Source organism: Cynocephalus volans, chromosome 6 (genome assembly GCF_027409185.1).
Source record: "Cynocephalus volans isolate mCynVol1 chromosome 6, mCynVol1.pri, whole genome shotgun sequence".
Classification (NCBI taxonomy): Eukaryota; Metazoa; Chordata; class Mammalia; order Dermoptera; family Cynocephalidae; genus Cynocephalus; species Cynocephalus volans.
In genome coordinates this window covers 21,588,489-21,615,990 of record NC_084465.1, presented here as the reverse complement: position 1 = coordinate 21,615,990, position 27,502 = coordinate 21,588,489, and the positions used below count along the sequence as shown (strand labels likewise).

At 34.9% G+C, this 27,502-nt stretch overlaps 1 protein-coding gene across 1 annotated transcript in view; it reads left to right on the top strand.

The window, feature by feature from the left end:
* Positions 1-1,065: 1,065 nt before the first annotated feature.
* Positions 1,066-27,502, top strand: part of AGBL3 (AGBL carboxypeptidase 3) — an 85,575-nt gene continuing 59,138 nt past the window's right edge. The window contains exons 1-7 of the mRNA XM_063098966.1: positions 1,066-1,271; positions 2,192-2,252; positions 8,031-8,216; positions 12,700-12,804; positions 19,509-19,647; positions 20,965-21,744; positions 26,446-26,608. Coding sequence (XP_062955036.1) covers positions 1,209-1,271; positions 2,192-2,252; positions 8,031-8,216; positions 12,700-12,804; positions 19,509-19,647; positions 20,965-21,744; positions 26,446-26,608 — 1,497 coding nt within the window. The 5' untranslated portion in view covers positions 1,066-1,208. The remainder of the gene's footprint in view (positions 1,272-2,191; positions 2,253-8,030; positions 8,217-12,699; positions 12,805-19,508; positions 19,648-20,964; positions 21,745-26,445; positions 26,609-27,502) is intronic.

Here is a 27,502-nt window from a genome sequence, read left to right as displayed (position 1 = left end):
GCCGAGAAGGAAGGGGAGATTGGAGGCGGGGCACCCCCACTGCGGTGTCCAGAAGTGAGTGTGGGAGGAAGACTTTGCGCACCCGCATTGCGGTTTAATCGTGCTCCTCCCAAGGAAGCCGTCGAGTCTGCCCTCGGGGCTCTTCTGCTTGGGACGTGGAAGACTCCCGCGGAGCGCCCGTTGCATATCTGTGTGTGGGGCTTTGCTGAAGCTCAGGTTTGATTCCACAGCAGGTCAGCACGTTAGTATGCCTCAGGTGCACGTGTAAGGAAGAAGAATCGAGATTTATGCCAATCCAGCTTCCCACATCTGGAGTTGTGATCCCCAGGCTGAAACTTCAGTGTCTTCATACTGAAGCTGTCGCCTGTAAGACGGTTTTCTCTGTTGCATTTGTAGTTATTTGCTATGGAGCTTGGAGTTTCTTCTGTGTAGTCCACACTCCAAAACACGCTTTGCGTAGAAAGCGTCATAAACGAATTTTGAAATTGTAAATTCCTTCGGTCTCTTCAAAGCTACGGAACCTTCACAGGGATTTCGATTGTCCCGTTGTCTTAGCAATAACCACGTGGGAGGATACTTGGCGTAGGAGGGGTAATGGTTGTCGCTAATACAACCTTCTGGTAGCTATTGAGATTTCACTAAGAACAATGTAACTGAATATTAGACTAGAAGCAGTATCTACAGAATAATATTGAAATATAAAGAGAAAAGTCTAGTCATTTGAACTTTTGGTCAATTGAAATTTAAAGAGGAAAAAACTTTTAAAACAATATTGGAACATTTCACTGCCTGAATAAATAACTCTAATTTTTCTTTAATTCAGTCATTTAATGCCTCAGGATAATTCTGAACTTGCTATTGCTGTGTAGCATTTAATTGTAAATGTAGAATGTAGGATTTGGCTGTGTACTCTGGAAGTTCCTTTTTCAATTAAATTATTTACTTGATTTGTCTTCTTGTGATTTTTGTCTCATTCTCAAAGTAATGGAAAATTTCTTCAAATCTTTGAAATTGAAGGTTTAATTGGCTGAATCCTAATTAATTTAGTTTTTAGGAAGACTGCTGTCACTGTTAATTAAATACAACTGAATATTTTTGATTACTCTATTAATGTAATAAACATCTTCAGCTATCAAATAAGTTCCTCAGAAATTGTTTTACAGCCTACCCACATAATAAGAAAAATTTCAAGCCAAACACTGGAAGAGATGTCAGAAGATTCAGAAAAGGAAGACTATTCAGACAGAACAATCAGTGATGAAGATGAATCAGTATGTTTTTCTCCACTTTATTTTACTTAATTTGAGATAAAATTTGTTATAAAATATAAAATCCATTTGATGTAAAAATTAATTGGATGTTTAAATCATCATTGTAGTTGGAAAAAATCTGATTGAAAAAGGCAAGATATTGCTGTGTGCAGTATACCCTATCTAGAAAGAGAAACTACATTGGTACTGTTTTCTTGAGAAAATGTGTTGGCTAAGATTCTTCTGGGTATTATTTAAATGTGTGTATTAAATCATTATTAGGGTTTTATCTTTATAACTCCTGCACTTATTTTCTTAAATTTAACAATTCTATTGCATTACATCATAGTATATATATTATGCTAGAACCATCTGTGTTCTAACCCTACTGTGTACACCATAATAGGTTTAATGTGGCTCTAATGTCACAAAGGAAAGGACATGAAGAAGAAAAGGGGGGAGAAATGTAGTATTTAAACGTATTTTGTCTGGTTCTAGTAGATATTTCTAAGAGATTTCCTTAAAATGTCATTAAAATACAAATTATCGTGTATATAAATTAAGGCTCCAAAATAAACTCTCCAAAACGATGTGTAATCCTTTAAGTCTATGGCTTTCTGTGTTTCTTTTTTTTTTCTTTCTTTTGTTAATTTTATTCTTAAATTGTTTTCCCAAGTTTACCAAGAATCCTTCTCTACAGTCACTATTATGATCATACCCAGTGGAAGAGGAGGAATGAAAGATGCAAAGTTTAAGATTTCAGATATTTAAAGTGTTGGGTGCTTTGAGACCAGTATCTCATAACAATCCTTTAATTTTCTTATTTATTAAATATTAAAGATATATACTCAATTCCAAGTATTATGATAGATGTATAAACTTCTGGATTCAGAAACTGTTGATTTTTAAAAGAGAAATATTTGAAAATGTTCTTGTTTTAGGATGAGGATACGTTTATGAAATTTGTAAGTCAAGATTTTCATCCGTGCGCACTTTTAACAGGTTTGAACTTACCCATGTATTTTTTCTTCCCTTTATTGTAAGACCTCTAATGGATAAAAAATAAGAATAAGAAACTGAAAAAAAAAAACTCAGATTGGGTAATATAGGGAATAATTATTCTGGTGGGTAGGGAGAGAAGAATGTATCCATTTTTATAAGAATCTTTTGGAGTTCAAACTTTTCAGATTTGCTTTAGGTAAACCCGATTGATATTAGAAAGTAATAAATGAAACCAAATGAAAGTGGTAATTACTTTACAAAGGACTTCACTTAATAACCAGCTCGTTAAATGCATTTACAATGGACACAATGTGTTAGAAATACATCTTCATTTAAATGAAGTATGCTTGTAAGAAGAGTTTTCTTAATAAAGTCATTCATTTGCAAGTATACACATATGTAGGCATCTTCATGTGTATATTTGATTTTTTAAATTTTATACATTTAGGGTTGTACTTTCAAATTCTAAAATATTTCTATTAATTATCTATCAGATAATCTGAATTAAAGCTTTCGTCTTTTTTCTTTTTTTTTTTTCAGGTCTTTTTAACACCATCTTAAAACAAATCTTCCCTTTATTTGTTTATTTACTTTATTTTATTTAATGTTTAGATAGAAAGTTATTTCTCAACATAGAAATGAAGGAAAACATCTCTAATTAATTTTAAGGTCACTTAATAAGGACCAAATTTAACATACGAAGATTAACATTCTTAATGCAAGAAGAACTCTTAAAAATGAATTGGAAAAATCTAAGCAGAAATTTGGTGAAGGACATGAGCAGATAAGTTGTTGCTTTGCCTCCCACGGATTTGCCACCCCTTTTCCCCTGGGTGATGGAGCCGCCAAAGATTACTCAAAGCCCATCTCTTCTGAGCAGTGAGAAGCCCCGGAAAGGGGTTAATCTCCTGGAACCCTCAAGATAGAGGCATTCCTTCCATTTGGGAAATTAACCACGAATTGGGGTTCTCTTCCCACATTTATTCTCCAGACCAGGAAGTTACAGGAAGAGAACATAGGTGGGGTTTTTGCTAAGTATATTTTAACAAGTTTAACAATAGAAGCTGGTAACATTCAGTAAGGTGACATTCTATAATGCAATTAAGTCGATCCACTAACAAAAGCTTGATTCTAGCAAACATTCTCTTCTTACAGCAACTTCCCAGTATCATTACGTATCAATCAGTAACCTGTCTGTCTTTGAGCCACCAACCTTGCTGTGTTGCAATTCTTTATCTTACAACAGAGACTATATAGCCTGGGGAAAATTTCCTGTCCTTTGCAAGGTCAATATTTGAAACTGCAAGGCTTTGGAAAACCAGGCCCTGTGAAGTACATTTGTTTTATGCATACTTCACAATAAGTCACACACCCTAAAGAAACACAGGTGGCTAAGTACATTCTAAGATGTTACTGCAGGTGGTGCAGGGGTGGGGGTACCAGGGTGGCCCAAGGTTGCTATCCTGGTTGCAATTGGGGGCAGGGCTCAGGCCCACCACCTCATCTCAGAACCCAGGGAAGCGGGAAGGCTGGCTGGCTCTGTTGCTGGCCTGGTTGGGGGAAGTCAGGGACTTACTCACATTCCTCGAAGCTAGAAATCCAAGATCAATGTGTTGGCAGGGTTGGTTTCTTCTGTAGACTGTGAGGGAAGATCTGTTCCAGGCCTCTCTCCTTGGTTTGTAGATAACCTCTCTGTGCCTTCATATCTCCTTCTCTCTGATCATCAAATCTTCCCTTCTGAGATAACCACTGTTCTCAGTTTGGTGTGTATCTTTCTAGACCTTTTTCTTTGCATTTATTCATACATCTACATCTGGGGGTCTTGAAAAAGTTCATGGAAGGATTTCTATTATCTTTTAATTCTGTTTTTCTACAGACTTTTTGAAGTGCCCTCCATATACCCATACTCATAGAAACTTTGTAGTACTAAAAACGAGGTAACTCACTGTTTTAACTAGCATTTCCTTGATAGTGCAAGAAATTGAGAATTATTTCATAGGCTTATTGTCTAATTATATTCCTTCTTGGTATGAATTGCCCATTCATAGTAATCTTTTAATTTTGTTTGTATCTTGCTTAAGTTACGAAGGCCTTCTGTACCCCAAGGTCATTAATGTCATCATCTAAATTTTGTTTAAGTAATTTTATGTTTGAATTTTGTTATTTAATTCCTATATCATTTATATTTATGAGTAATATGAGGTACAGATCTAATTTTATTTCCTAATTCATAAATGGCTGCCTTGCTATTTTGTAGTCCATAGCATTACTTATTGAAGTTTGTTTTTTTTCCCACTGATTTGAAGTTTCACCTTTATTATACAATTGACATGTCACCTTTATCATATAGTAAATTCCATCCATCCATTTCTGGATTCCACTCTGTTTCATTGATCACTTATCTGTTCCTGAATCACTGTCATATTGAAAATTGTAGTAGCTTTAAATTTGATATTTTAGTATTTGGTAATTCTTTCTTAATTGAGTCAAAAGTAAGAAACAATCTAAATATCCATCAGTAGGGGAATTGTTAAGTAAATTACAGGTCATATGTTCAAGATGTATATTATACTATGCATCTGGGGAGAAAAGGAATATCTTTATTACTGACGTGGACATTTTTCCATGATATGTGTTAACTAAAAGTCACAGAAGAATATGTTTAAGATGATCCAATTTAGGTAAAAACTATTACTAAAAGATAAACTTTGGCACATTAAAATTTTAAAGAGTTTACTTGAGCCGGTAGCAATTCATAAATTGGGCAGTTTAAAATTAGAAGTGGTTTAGAGGTTCTACCTAAGGGTGCTTGTATAGGAAGTAGAACACAGAGCACTGGAACCACCTCCGTCTACTGACCTCCCAATTAATTATTTTAACACTATTGTGTTTGATTTTTAAAATAATTTTATGATTATTACTGTATTTCAGAGGTGGTCTTGCTGATGCAGAATAATATTAAACTGCTTTCTACATTTGAGCTGCTGTATTTTTACTCATGCTACCTGAATGGTGGGCTAAGGAGATTCTGCTTTTTAAAATCTGCTTTTAATTTACATATAATAAAATTCACCCATTTTAAGAGTACAGGTGAATGGAGTTTCACAATGGTATATTGTTTAAACATCACCAAAATCAAGATGTAAAATATTTCTATCACCGTCAAACATTCCCTGTGCCTCCTTGAGTCAATCCTCTCCTTCCAGCCTTCACTTCTGGCTCCAGGCAACTACTGGTTTTCTTTCTCTTCACTCCATTTAGCTTTTCTAGAATTTCATAAAGCAGAATTATGCATTTTATGTCTTGTGTCTTCTTTCATTTAGCGTGATGCTTTTGAGATTTATCCACAGTGTTGCATGTAACTGTAGTTCATTCCTTTTTATTGCTAAGTAGTATTCCATTATGTGAATAAACCACAATCTGTCCATTCATCTACTGATGCACATTTAGATTGTTTCCAGTTTGGGTCAGTTACAGACAAAGCTCCTATGAATGTTTTGTATATAATTCTTGTGAGAACTTTTTTCATTTCTCTTGGGTAAATTCCTAGGAATGGTATAGTTGGGTTGTATGCTAAGTGTATGATGCTGACATTTGTTGATTGTCTTTTCACCTGAAAACTGATTATATTCCTGGTTCTTCCATTATAAGTGCCACATTGTATAGATTCTGGGTCCTTCTGGACAGTGCCAATGTTTTTCTTCTAACAGGCAATCAACCCAGTTAGTTTCAGACCTTAAGTTCTGTCTCCCCTTCTGTGGGTAGTGTTTCGAATCTCAGTTCGGATTAACTTTGGTTATGCTGATTTGTTTCTCTCCCTGCTTGAGTAATTCAGGGGTTCTGAGACTTGTACAGATGATTCAAATCTCTTAGTTATCTAAGATATTTCTGCATTCCTTTGCGAATATCTTCCACATGCCTAGTTCAAGGATTGAACTGAGACACGTTGTGTGTGGTTCTCATGGTCTTTGAGAATCTGTCTGCTTGCATAGCTTGAGGGTTAGGTTGAAGGCTGTGTGGATTCACACACAGGACTAGGAGATCCCATTCCTTTCAGATTCCCTCCATCCTGTGAGGACCCCTTTTCATGGTTCTTCTGTTAAGAAGACTGGGTTTCTGTCTGAGATTCAGCCATTTGCACCACTGCACTGCTCTGAATGTAACTTGCCTTCAGGGCAAAGCAGGGAGAGAAAATTGGGGGGGGTACACTCATCTTCCTGTGGGGTGTCCTTCTCTCAGTTTTTACTTTGCTCATTTTGTTTACTTTTCAGACCTGTTGGGTACTTGTGTTTTTGTATTTTATCTAGAGTTTAATCAGTGGGAGAGAAAGCCTGTATAAGACATGCTGCTATAGTGGGACCAGAACTCTTGTCCATAAACTTTTAATCAAATGACACACTTGTGAATTTTACATGTTGATTGCTGGATTTTGTTGTACTCTGTTAAAGAATATTGGGCTTTTTCCTGATATGCAATTAAGTTGCTTGTGGATAAGTTTCATTACTTCTAGGCTTGCTTTTCAGCTTTGTTAGGGCAAATCCAGAGCAGTCTTTTACTCCGGGGCTGAGTTCATCATTCAGGTCTCACCTCAGGTGTTATCTCTTCAAAAAATCCTTGCCTGACCACCCTATCTAAAGTAGCATCCCCCCCCCCACTTATTTCTTACTATTATTTATATTTCTCTGTTTTGTTTCTTTTGTAGCATTTCTCACCACTGAAATTATCTTGTTCTATTTATAGTATGTTCTACATACTCTATAGTAAGCTCATGATAGCAGGGACATTGTCTATTTTTTTCATCTCTGTATAGTCAGGGTCTGTTTATAGTTTTTGGCACATAATAGATGCATAATAACTGTCTGTTGAATGAATGAATCTATATAACAACCCTGAGAAGTAGCTAGGGAAGGTGTTATTATTTATATAAAGTAACATTTATATTCAAAGAGGCTGCCTCACCCAACCAAAACCACACATAAAGTAGTAGAACAGAACCCAGTTTTTCTGACTTCTAGTTCAATTGCTGTATATGCTGTTGTACAAAAATAGCCACGAACTTAATCTAGGCAAAAAGCCACATTTCGGAGGTGGAAAAGCAAGAGGAGTCAGTGAGACAAATGGAGAAAAATATGTAAAAAGTAGAGAGAAAACCAAGGAATGCAGTATCATAAAAAAAGGAAATGAATGTAGGAAAGGGTGATCATTAATGTAAAATTGATACCACAGAGTTTTCACACTGAAAGGGACAGGACCACTGCACTGCCTGCTTGGGGCAGTCTCATTTTATTCTCTGTAAATCTGTTCCTGCAATTGTGTCACACAGTGGCCCTAGAATGAAAACTGAGAAAAAGTTGTGACTGAGAGTTTATTAGCAACCTTTGAGAATATAGTTCCAGTAAGTGGTGAGGAACTATAGTCAGTGAGTGTATCTAACTCATTAAGCAGTGTGATTAAGTTTAAGAAGAGTCAGAAAACAGATGATTTCCTAGAAAAGCTGCAAGAAACAAATGTTTTTAGAGTGATGGTGAGAATTTAGCACAAATTCATAGTATATAAGGTCAACAGCCATTTTTTAGCTATTGTGAAAGTCTATTGTCACAAAATTTCATTAGTACTTTTATTTTAAAACTGCCATGAATTGTAAAATATTTACAATTATACTCATGAATATTTACATATCTAATAGCATTGGAAGGAAAAGAGGAACTATATAAAAAAGCTTAAGAATTGGGATTTTCCTTCTTATCACTTATGATTGTGTTTGAATCTTTTTTGCAGCTGACTCTACTGGTGACCCATTCATCCCTCGGACTACACAGATACTATTGGAATATCAGCTAGGGAGATGGGTGCCACGCCTTCGTGAACCACGAGATTTATACGGTGTCTCTTCTTCTGGTCCACTGAGCCCAACACGGTGGCCATACCACTGTGAGGTCATTGATGAAAAAGTCCAGCATATTGGTATGTTCTTAGCAGTTTTGGGGATTCAAACATTAGCAAACTGACTTTGCCAACCTTTATTTTCATGAGAGATGCATGGTGTGAGAACAGTGCATTCCAACAGAAATGTAACATAAGCCTCATATATAATTTTAAATTTTCTAGTAGCCTCCTTCAAAAAGGAAATAAGTGAAATTAATTTTTTTAATATATTTTACTTAACCCAATAATACCCAAAATATTTCACATTCTTTCTTTTTGTTCAAAGTCTTCAGAATCTGGTGTGCATTTATACTTCCAGAAATCTTAATTCAGGTCAGCTATGTTTCAATTGTTCAATAGCCACATGTGCTTAAGAAAAGAGGCTTAGAGCATGTGCTTAGCCCCTGAAGCTTTAGCAATTCTAAACAGTTCTAAACAGCACAAGTGCATTCAATCACAGTCAAGCTCATATGTAGAGTGAAGTCAGAGAGGCTAGGCCAGAATATCCATTCCTTCACCTCAGTATATCTTTATCCTCTTTTGTCTCTTCCTGTCTTTTTCCCTTTTTCAATTTCTGTTCCTCTTTTATTTTCTATCTCTTTATGCCTCTTTGTCTCTGCTTTTTGTTTGTTCGTTTTGTTTTCGTTTTGCCTTTCCTACTTTCTACTTCTTTCCTTTAATAAAGGATGTTTATGGAACCAAAGGGTGCATATTTTAGTGTATATTTTTGTATTTCTGTATGTGTACATTCCTGAATTTATTTTTTACTCTCCCAGATAAAGCTTACAGCCTTATCTCCTCAATCCGCACACAGGCATGATAGAAACGTGCCCGTCATCGACCACCTTCTCACTGCCGCTGCTGTTCACCTTCTGTTGATTGTAGCACATACACATCCATGATTGCCAGGTGGAAATGTTATAGACATTCATTGGTGAATAGAATTAAAAACTGTCTGTACTTATTATAGTGCCTACTTAAATTAGATGTTACTGAGAAGTTGTTCAAAACTAAGTTTTCTCCTTACACTGTCTGGTATACAGAAATACAGTCATGCATTGCTTAATGATGGCGATACATTCTGAGAAATGCCTCATTAGGCAATTTCATCATTGTGTGAACATCACTGAGTGTATTTACACAAACCTAGATGGTATAGCCTACTATATACCTAGGCTATATGGTATAGCTATTCTAATCTTGTGGGACCACCATCATATATGCAATCCATCGTTGACCAAAATGTTATGTGGCACATGACTGTATATTTGGTGGGGTGGATGTGGAGGGAAAACGCTGATTTTTGCTCATACAGGACAAAGTTAATTTTCCCCAAGAATTCCAAAATGATAAGGTTAAAAATATATTAAAGAATTCATGCTTAATAATACTTACAAGAATCACTTATTTACAAAGATCTCTTCAACTGGGTATAACTAGATGTATATTTGTCTTCTGCAGTGTAGGACATCTCTCTCCTTGTTTTTCCTTGCAGACCTTGTACCCAGATCTCCACCCCTTCTCTGCTAGCCCCTCCTCTTTTTTGCTTCAGCACCAGGGAGGAAAATACTTTTTCGTTACTTGTAGCCAAAAGCATCTTAACTGGATGGGTGAAAGAGAGAAAACCTGAAAAGTGAAACCAAATGTTGATATTTATCTCTGTGTCATGACATTATGGATAACTTTTATTTTGTTCTTTTTGCTTAAGCTATACTTTTAATTTTTATATAATAAACATGTTTGATTAAAAATAATTACTTATCAAAATCATTCCAAATTAAGCATGTTTAATTCAGAACTTTTATTACTCCCGGGATTTTCCCTGCCTGTTGGACATCTCTTTTATACAATCACTTGCATGTACCACGTATCAGTGATCAAAAAGTGGTATCAACCAAAGGTAGACATGAAGGCAGATAACAAAATGTCCTGCAGTACCCAAGTGAAAAAAGATACAGAAAATGGACTATGCTTGTCACCTACTTAGGCTTTTAAATCAATGCTAGAAGAGATTGATTCAGTCCTGAAGCTGTTAATTTCCATAAGAGGATGACAGATATAGTACAAATAAATGTATCCCACACATTTGGATTTACCATCATGAAGACACTTTCTAATATGCATTATTAACTTTCCAAGACCAATATTCTGTTGTTATCAAAAAACAGTGTTATTCACAGATGTGGAGCTCAACACAAACTAATCAGATAAAGGAGGGTTAAGAGGAGAGAAAATACCACACAGACAGAAAGCTTTAAAACAAAATGTTTGCTATTCTTATGAGGAACATTCTAAACTTACTTTTGTGTAGGGGTTCCAGCTTGAATAGAAGCCATTTCAGACGTGTCTAGGCCTGTCTGCTACACTTGTGGTTAGGGTCTCAAGGAGTCTTCTTTTCCAAAAGAGGTTTTGGGTTTGTTTTGTTTTGTTTTGTTTCTTCCTTAAAAGAAAATGAAGTGTATGGTGTATGGCAGAGGTCAGGGTATTTTCTCAGATATTAGCCTTCTGAGCTGGTCCTAAGACCTATGGACAAAGGAACTGAAGGCCAAAGTAAAAAATCTCTCAAGGTGATGCAGAGACATGATGGCACAAACAGCACTGATACAGTGCTCATATGACATAGTAAATGCTAAAGCACAGTCTCCATTCTTCTGGGAACATGACTTTAATCCAAGGAGAACGCAAAAGAATGCAGTGTCATTTGGCACCTCAAGAGTTTGCAGCTTTGAGAGAACTGGGAAACAGCACATGTGTTATGCACAGACATCTGGGTTCTCTCGGGACAGTGATAACCATCACCTTCAAGCAGTTTTTTGGATAGCAGACATCAACAAGGCTGGTAGAAGATTCTGATAATGGCGATTCTAAAAGAATACAGAAGTTTCCAAGCTACTTAAAGACACCTGCAAAAGCTATCATTGGATAACAAGCAAGGAGTGTCTATATCAGGAATTCATATTGATCTTTTAAGTCCATTTCAGATGAAATTTCTTAATGTGGAGTACTCAGAAAATCTGAAAATCCTTCCATTTCTAGCCCAAATCTCTTCTGATTAAATAATCCTAGCTCTAGAGTAGCATTTTGTTACACATAAAACATTTATGGCAATATGTCTGTATTACATCTTTTAAATTTAAGGAGTATGTGGATAACCCCATCTGAGTTGTTCAACCATCCATCCATTTATCCATTTATCTCTCCATCTTCCCATCCATCTGTCTGTTAATCCATACCTTTAATCTATAGACATTTAACTGAGTACCTAATTGTTTCAAATACAATGCAAGAAGCAGTTTTAGTGAAACAGTGGGTATGGGACTAAAAGGAGCAAAAGCTAAATTGAGGTGTGGGTTAAGCCTGATTATCAAAATATAGTCCTCAATAAAGGGTACTGTGATAAGCTGCAAACTTGACCCTTATACAAGTTCTTTCTCCAGTTTTAATGATAGAGTTCCATGTTTCTTTACAATAAGGACTATTAATAATTTAAGAACATATGTGGAGATTAATGAAATCTCTATTTGTTTAACTGGGAAGTCTGGATGTCATGCAACTTTTGACAATCAGCACAAAAAAAGGCAAATAGCTGAAGCTACCAAAGTTTTTAGAATGGAAGCTGTTATCAATTCATAATTTGGGCTTGAGTTAAGGTTTTCAACTGAGAGTCTCACCTTTAAATTATAATCTTTATTGCCTATCTTTATTATTATCAATTTATTTGGCTGTGTGTTGTTCAGTTAACTCTGCGATGCACGGTGATGCATATTTACATCAATTTGGTAGTCTTTTTTCTGTAGCTGGAGTTGACCCCCATTCATTATGTCAGTACACTTCTGTTGCTGAAGCAGATCTACGCATGATCCCCAAAATGTCTATTCAGTAATATTTGTTTCTCATCACCAAATTCTTATTCCCCCCAAAAATACAAACAACTAGGGTATTTAGCCTGTGAAGTCATTTTTTTTCCTAATTGGTCGTGGTCAGAAAGATTCGAGTATGGTGCAGACAACTTTTAAGAAATTTGGTCCTAGAAAGAATGAAGAGAGGAAAGCTGGTAACTAAAGGAGAAGGTAGGGGTCTAAGGATAACCTTTCTTTGGGGAGATAGAAGAAACTTGAACATATTTATAAGCTTAAGGGACAGCCATTATCAAGCAGGAGGCTGGAGATGCAGGGAAAGGAAAAATAAAAGGTAGAGCAAGATCCCAGAGGTGGGATAGAATGGCATTAAGGACTCAGGAGAAATTGAAATTGTAGTATAAAATCTATAATGAGTGCAAAATAATCATGAACTATTCAATATAATAATTTAGAACAAGGTGCAAATGAAATGTCATAAGTTTTGTTATAGTGTGACAATGTTCGTTATTACTTCCAATGAACCCTTGGTAAAATCCAGCCCCACATAAAACAATGAATTTTAGCCTAGATCGATGAAGAATTTAAAAATACAAAATAAAATTTTTCTGTTTATTTTGAATCCATATTCAAATAATGTCTCCCCCCACCCCTTTCTTTTCCAGATTGGACGCCTTATCCTGAACCAGTGTATATCCCAACAGGCCTGGAAATTGAACCCCTTTATCCAAACTCCAAGGAAGATACTGTGGTTTATCTAGCTGAAGATGGTGGGCACATAATGAGACACATTGCTGTAAAATACAATTTGGTATCTGGGTTAATCTCTTAGTTATATTTGTTTTGCTGCTGATAGTGAAAATTTCAGATTACTAGGAAGTCCCTGTCCTCATGAAGATATTTGGTTGCATACTGATCAAATGTTGATTTAGTGTTAATTATATTTTTTAAGATGTACTGCAATTTATGCAAAGTTACTTTAAAATAAAAAACATGTTGGCCGTTAGAATGGAGAGTTATATTTAGAATGAATTACACTTCATAACAATTTTCAAAGATAAATCCTATGGAGTGCTCTGCAACTGTTTCCTCTCCATGTTCATGCAATTGTTCAAATGTTTTATTACTAATCTCATGCCTGTTTGATGCCTTTCTTGGAATTGCCATCTTTTAAAAGAAGAAAATACCCCACATTGCAAATAGCATCTAAAATTATATCTCAGGAAAGTGTTCTTAACACTCAAGATCAATATTTGTACTTTGAGATCTCTATTAATGTAATATGTCTGCTTTTATGATACACTGTGCTCAGAATTAAACATACAAGTCTCAGCCTGTCTGCTCCTGAAGCACTAACTAAACATGGAAGTCTCAAACTGGACTGCTCCAGCATTAAACATGAGGAAGTATGGGACTTTTGCACAATTTTACCATCAGTGCTTGATATCTTAGTGTTTTTGCATATTAAAGATAACTTCCAGGTGGCATACATATTTTATTTAAAGAGCTAGCAAGACAAAGAAATTCCTAAGGATTGTTTCTGATATAGTAAGCAATTCTAGTAATCATATACTGAGATACATATTTTTAAACAACTGGAGTGAAGTACCTCTGATTTTTTAAATTTGATTTCAAATACAACCTGCTAACCTGCTTTAGAACTTCCACATATAATTAAAATGAGATCTGATAAAAAATTTAAATAGTTGAGGTGAGTCAGTCAAGGTCTTTTTTTTTTGTCAGGAATTGGATGGCATACTCAGAATAATTCAAGAGAGTTTAATGAAATTTTAAATTAAATTTAGAAAAGATGGACAGAGTTAAGGGAGACTAACAAAGGATGGCAAAGTCAACAGAGCAGAACTATATGTTTCCTAGGCCTGAAAGGGTAAGAAGACAGAATGGTTTCCAGACTGGTAGAAATCTTTAGATGTAAAAAGTCAGCCCCCAAACAACTGTGGCTTTCTGGAAAGAAACATAGACAACTGCCCAACTGTGGCATTCAAGCGAGGAAGTCCAGGGAAAAAGTAACCCATTTTCACTCCCTTTCCAACTTCCCATGTTCTACCATGCCTTCCATTGCCCAGTCTATTCTCCATCCATTGTTGTTTAGATTAGGCCTCAGTCTTCGTCATGCCCAATGTCCCTCACTCTCAGGAACAAGGCCTTCTCAGTGCTCCAGCATGTGCAACTGTAGGTCTGCTTGCAGCATGCATTCCTGCCCTTCCCCAATAGTAAAGGGTTTGGGTTTTTTTTAATGTTTTCTTTTCCCAGACAATACCTCTTTTCACCAATGCCCTAAGGGTAACAGTGTTTGTTTCCTTATCCCAATAATTTAAATTTTTGGTTCCAAAAGGGAGATAGGGGAGAATAATTGGTGTAGTGTTTTGTGCTTTTCTTGCAGTGGCTGCCTCTCCTTTCCCCAGATCTGCACCATAAATGGTGCTTGCTCAGGACTCTCACCACCTTTTTTTGTGAGTACCTGGTGAGGTCTGTGAGAAGAGAGTTCAGTGGTTACAAACTTTCCTTATGTCTGTATATCCCTTGTGTCTCCCCAGAGATTCTGTATTCTCTTACTAGCCCACAGTAAACCTTCACCAACTGGTTAAAACTTTAACTGAATATTTCTTACTGGAATCTGCCCCAGGTAAACTAGTGCTATGTCCCATCTCTCCTTGGAAGTGCCTTAGAGTGTGGATTAGACAATTTGCCCTGCAACCACCACTCTTTGAGAGGTGCAGGAAAAGTTGTGAATTTGCTCACTGCCCAGCAATACTTTTATGTTGTTGCAAAAGATGGGAGCAATGCTCTTTCCAGTGCTCTTCATCCTAAGCAGAGTTGAGAAGTCAGTCTCTGATTTTAAACTTTTTCTAGCATTTAAAACTATAAGCATTTTAAAATATAAATTTCCTCCTAAGCACTGTGTAGTAGATTGAATAATACCCCCCCAAAACTGATCAAAGCTTGAATTGTGTCCCCCAAGTTTTATGTATTAGACACTTAGCCCCAACTGTGACTGTTAAGAGGGTGGGAAATCCTATTATGGTAATTGAAAGATGGAGCCTTAAAGAGGTGATTGGATTGCAGGACCGTGCGGTAGTGAATGGATTAAAAATGGTGGTCAGGGGCGTGGTTCTGAGGGCTTTAAAAGAAGAGGAGAATCTGTCTTTCTCTCTGCTCTCTCTGCTTCCACCATCTTGCAATGTGAGACGCCTGGGTCACTGTCACCACCACCAGATGGACTTTGGACTTCCCAGCCTCAGAAACTGTGGGCAATAAATTTCATTTTCTTTATGAATCACCCAGTTCCGTGTACTTTGTTATAAGCAACATAAATGGACTAATATACACTGCCTTCAGTTCATCCCTCAAATGTTGGTATTATTGTGTTTTTTCTATATCATTCAGTTCAAAATATTTTCTAATGGTCTTGCGATCTTTTTCTTTAATCTGGTTTATTTATAAATGTGTTGCTTTATTTCAAAATATATGGGGATTTTCAAGATATCTTATTGTCATTGATTTCTGATTTAATTGTGGTCTTTTGAAATTTAATGTGACAGTTTTTGATTCAGTATATGGTGTACCTTGATGAGCATTTCATGTGCTCTTGAAGGGAATGTGTATTCTATAGTTGTGCGTAGTGTTCTATACATGTCAATTAGAACAAGATGGTTGATAGAGTTATTTAAATCTACTTATCCTTACTGATTTTTTTATGTACTTGTTCTTTCAATTACTAAGAGAGGAGTGTTAAGATTTCTAACAATATTGGGTTTTTTCTCCCTTTAATTCTATTTTCATTTTATGCATTTTGAAACACTTGAATATTATAATGCCTTTTTGATAGATTGCCTCATTTATCACTAGGAAATATTTTCTTTTATCTCTGACATTACACCATATCTTTATGTTGTTTAATATTAACATAGCCAATACCAGCTTTATTACGTTTACTGTTACGTGTTGACTCCCCTCCCTTTTTATTTTAAATCTTTCTACAAAACTGTATTTAAATTATATCCCTTGTATATAGCATATAGTAGGACCTTGCTTTTTTTTTAATCTAGTCTGACAATCTCTACCTTTTAATTAGTGTTCTCCTAATTTACATTTCATACATACATATATAGAGATATATACATAGAGATATATATGGACATATGGGCTTAAGTTTACTATATTGTTAGTTAGCCCATCTCATTTTGGTTCCTCAGTTACTCCTTCCCTTCTGGAGGAGATTAATCAAATATTTTTTAGTATTTCATTTTAATTGCTATAATATTTTCTTAAGTATACCTCTTGTTTTTATATTGGTTGCTCTAAGAATTATAGTATGCATTCTTAACTTCTCACAGTCTATATAAAATTAATATTATACTTTTTTTGTTGTTTTAAACAGGTCAGTTGCTTTTGAAGAAATTAAGAAAAAATGGTCTTTTATATTTATTCACATATTTACCGTTTCTTCTCTTCTTTCCTTCTTATAGATCTAAATTTCCATCTGTCATCTTTAACCCGAAGAACTTCCTTTAGCATTTCTTTTCTGCTGGCAAATTTCTTCGATTTTGGGGGTTTTTTTGGTTTGTTTTTTGTTTTTTGGTTTTTCTTTTGGTCTAATTATGTATTTATTCCACCATTTTTCAAAGGACATTCTCACTGGATACAGAATTATAGGTTGGATTTTTGAAGATATTGTTCCATTGTCTTGTAGCATCTGTTGTCTTTGGTAAGAATTCAGCTGTAATTTGCATTATTGTTCCCTATATGTGATTTGTCTTTTGCTCTCTGGCTCTTTTCAGCAATTTGACTATGATGTGCTTAAATTTGGTTATCTTTATATTTATCCTGCTTGGAGTTTGCTCAACTTTTTGGATGCATCGGGTTAATAGGGTTTTTCCCCCCAAATTTGAGAAAATTTTAGCCATTATTTCTTCACAAATTTTTTTTCATATTATTCTTTCTCTCCCGTCCTTTGGAATTGTAATTACACATATGTTGTATCTTTAGATATGTCCCACATGTGACTGGATATTTGTTCACTTTTTTCCTCCTCTGTCCTTCAATTTGGGTAATTTGTATTTGTTAAACTTCCCTGATTTTTTTCCAATCTTTAAACTTTCTTTTTTCTTTAAAAAAATTTTTTTATTGGTTATGAATATTCATGAGATACAAAACTGATTGTCACCCATCATGCTCAAGATGTGAAGGCCAGATCCATACTGGCACCATGCCCATTTTGCAGTTATACCCCCTGTCCCCCACCCAGTTATCCCCAACCTCCCACCCCATCCCCCTTTCCTCCACTCCACTTTGTATCCCTAGATATGCTTTCTCCCTCTGGAAGTTCAACGCACCACTGTGGTCTTTCTTTTCTTCCTTCTTTCTCTCTTAGCTTCCACTTATGAGTGAGCACATGTGGTATTTATCCCTCTGTGCTTTGCTCATTTCACTCAACATAAGTTTCTCCAAGCTCATCCATGTTGTTGCAAATGGGAGAATTTAATTCTTTTTTATGGCATAGTAGTATTCCATGGTGTGTATATACCACATTTTCCTTATCCAGTCATCCATCAATGGACATTTAGGTTGGTTCCATATCTTGGCTATTGTAAACAGAACTGTGATGAACATGGGAATGCAGGTATCACTTCGACATGATGATTTCCATTCCTCTGGGTATATACCCAGATGTGAGATTGCTGGATCATCTGGAATATCTACCTATAGTTGTTTGAGAAACTTCCATACTGTTTTCCACCTGAAAGCACAAGCAACAGAATAAAAAATAAACAAATGGGACTATATCAAGCTAAAAAGCTTCTTCACAGCAAAGGAAAAAAACAGAGTGAAACAACAACCCACAGAGTGGGAGAAAATTTTTGCTAACTATACATCTGACAAGGGATCAATATCTATCATATACAAGGAACTCAATCAATTACCTGGTAAAAAAAAAAAAAACAACAAATAACCCAATCTTTTTTTTAATTTTTATTTTTTAATTGTAAATTTAAAAACTAAAGTTATATATATTTATGGGGTACAAAGTGATGTTATGGCTTATGAATACAGTGTGGAATAATTAAATATTAAGCCATCTAGTAAATCTTTTAGTTATCATACTTTTATTTCTAGAATTTTTGCTTCTTTTATGTAGCTTCCCTTTCTTTTTTTTTATTTTTATTTATATTTATTTATTTATTTATTTATTTAAATTTTATTTTGTCTATATACATTGTGATTGATTATTGTTTCCCCATCACCAAAACCTCTCCCTCCCCCTCCCCTTTCTTTTTTAAGATTACTTATCTGTTTCCTCAATATCTTTCCTTTAAGTCTTCAAACATGTATTCAAAGTCCTTCTCTGTTAATTCCAACATGTAGGTTATATTGCGTCTGTTGAGATATATGTGATGTTTTGGATCATGTTTTCCTGCTTCTCTGAATGGTTTATAATTCTTATTATTATATGTAGGACATAGTCAAAGATATGTTATAGAGAGTCTGTATTTTATATATATATATATATATATATATATATTTTTTTTTTTTTTTTTTTTTTTTTTTTAATGTTGAATTTTGTTCTAGCAGGCAGTTAAATTGCTGGCAGGTCATTTTGCTTCTTTTTGGCTTTTATTTTTTATAAGGGCAGGTCTATTTTCATTTTACCTTAGGTCCTAGATCATAGCCTTTACTCTTGGATATGGTCCTTATGCCTAATGTGCAGCCTTTCTTGAGTGTAAAGCATTACATGAAATCTCTCCATTCTGTATGAATTGGAATTCCAATATATCCCAGAATTATGTGTCCTCTGATTTCTCAGCCCACAGTAGTGCTCTCTTCTGTCTTTCTTAGTGTCATCCTTTGATTGTGTAGCCAAGCCCTCAGCCAAAGACTGGGGAACCACTATGCAGATTGTTGAGGCTCTCCCTCTGTGAAGCTTTCTTCTCTCTGGTGCCCTGCCTCACAAATTTCAGTAGCCCCAAGCAACAAACAAGCTTGCCTCCTCAGCTCAACAAGACTGTCATACTGTTTTTAAGTGCTCCTCCCAAAACTGTAGTCCAGAAAGTATCCCTACACAGAAAGCCAGGGCTAAACATGGGCTCACTTCATGTATTGATCTTCTTTCAAGGACTCTACGTTTTCCAAATGCATAAAATAGCTCATATTTTTTGTCCAGTTGTATAGTCATTTACAGTGGAAGGGAAATTTCAGGACTAATTACTTCATCGTGACCAGAACTGGAATTAATATTTTTAATGGGAGAAATATATAAATTTATTTTAGGTGTTGCTCTTCTAGTCTAAATGTTCTAGATTGTCTTACTTCAACATAAATCTATATAAATTTGTGTCAAATTACTTTAAATTTTATAAGCCTTATGCTTGTACTGTAGCTCCAAACTTTATGCAGAATAGCCTGTATACTTTAGACATGTCTTGATATCTTTATGGTCTTCTTCTCTCATCAGCTTACAAAGAGCCCTGTTTTGTGTATTCCCGAGTTGGGGGCAACCGAACACCCTTGAAGCAGCCTGTGGATAACTGTGACAACACTTTGATGTTTGAAGCAAGGTTTGAGAGTGGTAATCTACAGAAGGTAGTCAAAGTGTAGGTTTTAATTATTTTTATTTGAGGAGCTGGACCATCAACTATTTACTATTTTCTCTGTTAGGTACATTAAAGTTCTTAGTCTCCGTTACTGATCTGCAATTCCTCGAAGTATAGATGCCAATTAGAGATTATTGTTGGGGGAGGAGTATAAAAGGTTCTGAGTCCAAATAATTTTGAGGACTGTAAGTTAAAGTTAAGCAGGTGTTTGTACTATACCTTTTCAACATGGTAATATGAAATTTACACACACACACACACACACACACACACAGTGCTTCTGAAACGTTTTAATGGAGTAGTTCTTGGGACGAGTGTTCCATAAAATATCCCAAGGGCAATCTTCTATTTAAAAATATTTATTATGGAAATTTAAAAACATACGCTTCAGTACAAAGAATAATACAGAGAATAATATAAGGATACTTCAAAAAGTTCATGGAAAAATAGAATGAAAAGATACTATGAATCTTTCCATTAACTTTTTCAAGTACCCTCATATAATTCTACATTAACTACCATATCCCTGTCACTTAGATTCAATAGCTACTCAGATTTTGCAACATTTATTTCACCTATCACTAGGTCATTAATTATAACTACACACACACACACACACACACACACACACACACACACACACACACACACACACAGAGTACATAGTGCTGATAGACTAGACAGTAACTTGGTAAAGAAAAAAAAGTGACAATGAACCAGGTAAGATTGTAATGTATATAATTAATATTCCAGTGAAATTGTTTTTGCCTTTATTTATTTTCGATGACTAAGTATGGGAATGCAATTAGTTACCAAATACAGTCCTCAAGGAGTTCAAATTTTGTAATCTATGTGATCATACTAACTTATATATGTTTTTAAACCTCTTTCAGTGATAGTTATTTCATATCCCCAGAGTTAGAATCTAACAGAAAATGAAATATATGTCTGAAGCAAAAAAAGAAACATTGGACTTTTCTTCATTTCAATAACTCTTTAATCATGTCTTTTATAGAAAATATAATTGAGTTAAAATAATCAAATGCCTGTGTTTTTATGTGCTCTTTTGAATCACAAAGGAATACAAAGGCTTTAGAATTAGCATACAAATAGTTTCTCATCCAATAAAAGAGAAATTTCAAAACATTTGTCTTTTGAAGTTACTTGCTATTAGATACTACGTAAATACACATTGTTTCCCAAAAAAGGCTTTCTGTGAATAGGTAAAAATAAAATAATTTTTCTTATGTAATTTAAACGCAAATGTCATTTTTACCTTCTTACGTGCTTTTTTCCCTTTCCTTTCTTGTATATCAGGGCAGAATATGAATACCAGTTGACTGTGCGCCCTGACCTCTTCACAAATAAACACACCCAGTGGTACTATTTTCAAGTCACTAATACCCAAGCAGAAATAGTCTACAGATTCACTATCGTCAACTTCACCAAGCCTACTAGTCTTTACAATCGGGGTATGCGCCCATTGTTCTATTCTGAAAAAGAGGCCAAGGCTCACAATATTGGCTGGCAGAGAATAGGAGACCAAATCAAGTATTATAGAAACAACCAGGGGCAAGATGGTCGCCATTATTTTTCTCTTACATGGACTTTTCAATTTCCACACAACAAAGATACCTGCTACTTTGCTCACTGCTATCCATACACTTACAACAACCTGCAAGAATACCTTTCTGGCATCAATAACGACCCCGTACGGTCAAAGTTTTGTAAAATACGTGTCTTGTGCCACACACTTGCTAGGAACATGGTGTATGTTTTAACCATCACTACCCCCTTGAAGAACCATGACTCGAGAAAACGAAAGGCTGTGATTTTGACTGCAAGGGTCCATCCAGGAGAAACCAACAGCTCTTGGATCATGAAAGGCTTCCTAGATTATATTTTAGGAGACTCGAGTGACGCGCAGTTGCTTCGGGACACGTTTGTCTTCAAGGTGGTACCCATGCTGAACCCAGATGGTGTGATTGTGGGAAATTACCGGTGTTCCTTAGCGGGACAGGATTTAAACCGTAATTATACATCTCTCCTGAAGGAATCTTTTCCTTCTGTTTGGTATACCCGGAACATGATCCGTAGGTAAAGTAAGCCTCAAATTACCTCTCTGCTTATTAGTAAACTTGATAGTAAGAATTTTACTCCCACAATGCCACTCACGTTACTCAACTTTTCTTGAGATAGTTTAACTATAACTACTTTATTTTTTTCCCATTCTTTCCAACTCTTATTCTGTACCTTTCTGGCACTAAGCCACTGGATTCACTAGCTTTTCCTTAAGTAATGATATAGACTCCAGAATGTTTTGATGGCTCTGTGAAACTAATAGTTAAGTTTGCATATCCCAAATCTGGTTTCTTGCTAAAGCTAATGGTAGCACTGATGTTTACATTGGGATCGTTGTATCCCTTATATGTAAAGATTAATTACATCTCACAGAGCCTCCTGGCAATGTGTTGATCGTACATTGCTCTATGAGACTTTTTATTATCAGGGTACATAGTTATTTAAACTTTCATGAATAATAGTCTTATTTGCCCCTAGAAAAATTGAACATCTTTAGATTTTCCAAAGAATCTAGAACAGTAAAATGCACATAATGTTTAATTATTTGTTGAATGACTGGGTGACTTATTGAATAAATAATAAGCAGGTAATAATAATCAGGAATAGACATGTGCTACAGTAGAAAGATATATTGGAGTCAGAGAACACCCACTCCAAGGTTCAAAGCTGCTTAACCTTTTTTGGTTAAGAGCGTGGACTTTGGAGTTAAGCATATCATACTGGAATCCCTAATATATCGTTTACTAACTGTGTGAGCTTGTGTGATTAAAAAAATAATCTAAATCTCAGTTTTATCATCTGTAAAATGGGAATAAATGGAACTGAGGATACCAGAGTTAGGAAAGGGGGTGGGGGAGGGAGGGTTAAGGAGAAATTGGTAAAGGGCCACAAAAAATGTTTACACTGTGTAATGATAAAATTTAAAAATGAGATAACTGGAGCATCCACATGAAAGTGTAGAGCCCTACTCCAGCTAATAATAAAATGTTACCTTGAAAAAACAAATAAATAAAATGGGAATAATAACACTTACCTCAAAGATCGAGGATTAAATGAAAAAATTATTACTAAAGTGCTCAGAATAGGGTCTGGAACAATGAAAGCTCTAAATGTAGTCAGTGTGTTTCCTCAAATGTAAGAAAAAAGTTGTTAATCAAATCAGATATAGATGTGAAACTAAACTATTTAGGGTTAATTCATTTTTTTTCTTTAGTTTGACAGAAAACATTTTAATATTCAAATACATTTATGAACTCTTCCTACAACTAAGGCTCTGAGAAATAAATAGGCACATTGACAAAAGCCATTTTCTAGCCCACAACAAGCATTTAAGGTCCTGAAGAAAGTGCTACAGAAACACCAAAAAACCTTACCAATTATTTTCTTTTTCTCTTTTTTTTTTTGAGAAATGAGTTTTGAGCTTGATTTCAATCTCCCATAACAAAGTCTGTCAAAGAAAATGAATGATAGTTACATATTTAACAAGTTACCCAATATATATAAAGATTATTATACCCTAAAAGAATTATGTAAAGTTAATGTTTGATTAAAATATTCACGTCAGTGGTGCTTTGTAGACTGCTTAACAGTCTTTTATTTATTTATTTATTTATATTTTTTTGGTTCTTTAAAGAGATCAGCAAAATTTGCAAACCTATATCTAGACTGACCAAGAAAAAAAGAGAGAAGACTGAAATTACTAAAATCAGAAATAAAGCAGGGGCATGGTAAACAGTTGCTTCTTCTACTACACTGGAGTGGGCTTTGAGAGTGTCCTTCCCTTCTTTTTCTGGTCTCCGCTAGTGACTCTCTTTGTGTCACTGCAGTCGGGTGTCTGGTGGGCCACCTGCATGGTAGCTGTGGCTTACTGCTGTGGCATCGAGTTGCTTTTGCAGCAGCCATGGCTGTGGCTGTGGCAGTGGTTGTGGGGGGCCACCCACGGGAAGTGGTGTTTTCGGCATGCTCCTTGCCTGTTTCCCGCCGGGAAAGTGTCTTGCCTGCATCTGGGTAGAGGGGTATTTAGGATCATTCAAATGTTACAATGATAGGTACTATTATAGAGACTTCTTATATCCTTCTGCAGCTTTGTCACCAGGATTCTTACAGAGGCAAGCACAAGAACCCTGTTAAAAAGCTGACATCCCCTAGGATACCTACAAATCTTCAGAGGAGCTGACAGGTTTTGGAAGCATCTGGCATGGCTCCAATTATCTTAGACAGTTCAGCCTCAACTTTCACTTTCACATTAATCCTTTTATCTGCTTAGGAACATAGGAGGTGAAGTGCAGAGCCACACAGGAAGGACCGAAAACCCTAGTTTTAAACTCACAAATGTGGATTCCAGGATTCCTTGAAGTTATATGGCAAACGTTTAAGTAATAAGAGAATAACCTGTGACTTCTTTATTTCCTGGGGATGGCAAACAGTAAAAAGGGAGCTGCCTAAATGCAATGTGGTATCCTGGATTAGATGCTGGGATCGAAAAAGGACATTAGTGGAAAAGTTAGTGAAATCCAAATAAAATTGGGAGTTCAGTTAATAGTAACATACCAACATTGGTTTCTTCATTTTTTAACAATGTTAACAATGTTAATATAATATGTTAACATCAGGGAAAACTGGGTAAGGGATATCCGAGAACTAATTCTATTATTTTTGCAACTTTTATGTAAATCTAAAGTTATTCCAAAATTAAGTTTATTTTTCATAAATATAAAGAGAGCTGATGGGCTTCCTATTAGAGTATCTATATGTCTACTTAATGATCTTTAATATTAAGGGTCCTTGGTCTGACACATGCTGGATTACAGGCCAAGGCCCCTTGGCTTATGTCTGTGGAAACTATTTTAAATGACTCACTTCTCAGATTGCCTTATAAGAAGGGTATATAGCAGGAGTCTATTCAGTAAGTTCCCGAAAGACTTCCAAGAAAGAAAAATACTTTAACACAGTTAATCATAGGCAGGTAAGTAGAGTAAGAAGTCAGTCACAAAAGTGTGAAAAAGTGAGCAGCTGTAAATACATCTGAGATTAAATATGTTTAAAGCATATTAGAATAAGAGAGAGTAGATCTTAGTACAGGATGCTTAGTATAAAATACTTAGAATATAGTGACCTGTGGATACAAAGAAAATCCAAACTCTTTCTAAAGCTATTTAAGTTAATGTAAGATGAGGGACCCTAATGTCATATTTCACTCCAGAAGTAATAACATTTCTTTGGGAATTAATCACTTAGAAACAGAGATTTCCTTTGACTTGCTTATGAAAAGCTGAAAGATCATTAAAACTGGGGAATTTTTTATTTAAAAATGTACAGCATGTTTCCTATTTAAGGACAACTTGATATGCTTTATAATCTAGTTTTGTGAAAACCTGTAATAATTATTTAGTGGCTTTATATCAATCTTTTTTTTTTTTTTTTTTTAGGGAATCTTATGTTATTAATTAGAACTTACTGGGCACCAAATGAGAAAAGAGCAATAAATTAATACATGTAACAGATTTCAGTTTGGGATTTCACTGTAGTTTAAAGAAGTATTATTTCTAATAGAAGTAGTGCTTTGAATATTTTGATTTTAGGTTTTAATGTTTTTGTTATAAATGTAATATATCACATATTATTATGAATACCATTGCTAACATTTTGGTATTTATCCTTCCATATGTAACAGACTATATATGTAATTTTGATTACTTAAATAATATAATAATGCTACATAAAGTTTGAAGATATGAAAAAAAACCAAAAATTTCCATAATCCTACCACCTTAACACCACCACTTTTTACCTCTTGAAATCTTCCTTTATTAGTCATTTTAATCAATCCCTTTGGGGAGCTTTTTTTTTTTATTGTTTTAATATTCATTGAGTGCTAAATTTTTATAGACTAAGGATCGTGCTCTCAAGGAATGTGTAAAAATTCCTTTAAAATATTTATTAGAAATTTACCAGAAAAAAAATCATTTCAAACTTTGTTATCATTTTTATCCAAATGACAATTAGTCACCACAGTAATCAAGGGTTAAATTAATTGGCTTCAGCACCAAATCAGCAGGCACTCAATTTTTAACAAATAGTTGGGTACTTATTATGTGCATAGCACTGTTCTAGATGATTTGAAGCATTCCCATCTTTAACAAGCTTAAATATCAAAAATATGAAAACTTCTCTAGGCAAGTGCCAAGTAAATGTTACCAATGTTAAGTGCTACATACAAGAGTTCAAAAAGAGAAAAATCTATGGGCTTGACTAGGTAGAGAAGTGAGACATGAGGTCAGTCTTAGAGGATGGGGGTTGTATTTACATTTACAAAGATGGAGAAAGAAGGTATTCCAGTCAAGAAGAATCTGTGTGAAAGGTAATGGGCAGAGACAGGAGTGAGCTGTTTTCTGCGTACAACAGAAAACTAGAATAATAAAGTAGAGATTTTTTTAGGAGAAAGTTGTGAGAGTAAGGTAAATTTTGTCCTTATAATGGAAGGCTGCAGTATTTGGATTCTATATACAGTTTGGTAGAAAATTATGGTAGATTTTAAAAATATATAATAATAAAAATAATAATAAAATGCAGTATAGATAAGATCAGAAAGAAATTGAGAGCCAGGACATAAAAAGTTCCATTTATTTGGATATTACACTTGTAAATCCATAGTTGTACCCATAGAAGAAAAATACAGAGGTAAATTTAGTTACTTATTCTTTTTCTTCTTGATAGATTGATGGAGATACGAGAGGTTGTTTTATATTGTGATCTTCATGGACACAGTAGGAAAGAAAACATCTTCATGTATGGCTGTAATGGTAGTAACAGATCTAAAGCATTATATTTACAGCAACGAATCTTTCCACTTATGCTGAGCAAAAATTGTCCAGATAAAGTAAGTACCTTTTAAGATTTTAACACTTCCTTTACTAAAGCTTCCCCATATGGGACAGTAAAATGGATAATACTATTCAGTAAACTGCTTTTTTAATTAGTTATTTTGACTGGCTTATACAATGAACAATAAATATTGGTCACTGTTTAGTGACCAATAATTTGAAAATATGAAAAAAAAGAGAAAAATGCCCATAATCCTACCACCTTAATAACACCACCATTTTACCTTCTAAAAGCCTCCTTTATTCATCATTTTCATCAATCAGTTTTGGGACCTTATTTTTTATTGTTTTAATATTCACTGAGTGCCTAAATAATACAGAGTAAAGACTATGCTTTTAAGGAATGTGTAATAATTTCTTCAAAGTATTTATTAGAATTTTACCAGGAAAAAAAAATCAATTCAGTAACCAATATTTCAAATACATATAGAACTTAGAATGAGAAAAGAATAAAATGTATTATTATTTTCATGGACTATGGAAATGTTGGAGCCACTCATATATCTAGATGTGAAAATTATTTTAATCATTCTTTAAAGAAAAGATTTTGATATAGCAAAGAAAATTCCTGTAGACTTCCCCTTAAGTGCTCGACTAACCAATTCAATTATAAAGGACTTGGGAAGTACTCATTGTCTTATGCGAATAATTGGGGCCAGAAGATATAAACAGGAAAAAAAGGATGATCTGGTAAGAATAGCTACTTACAGAAAGTATAGGTTTGTTGCCCAAATAGGATTTTTTTTATGGTTTTCCTTTTTTTTCTATTTTAACATGGTTGATTGTACATATCTGTGGGGTACAGAGCTGAACATCATTAACTGTGTGCAATATGTGATGCTCAAATCACAACAGTATATTCAACATTACACAACGTAATTGCTTTTTGG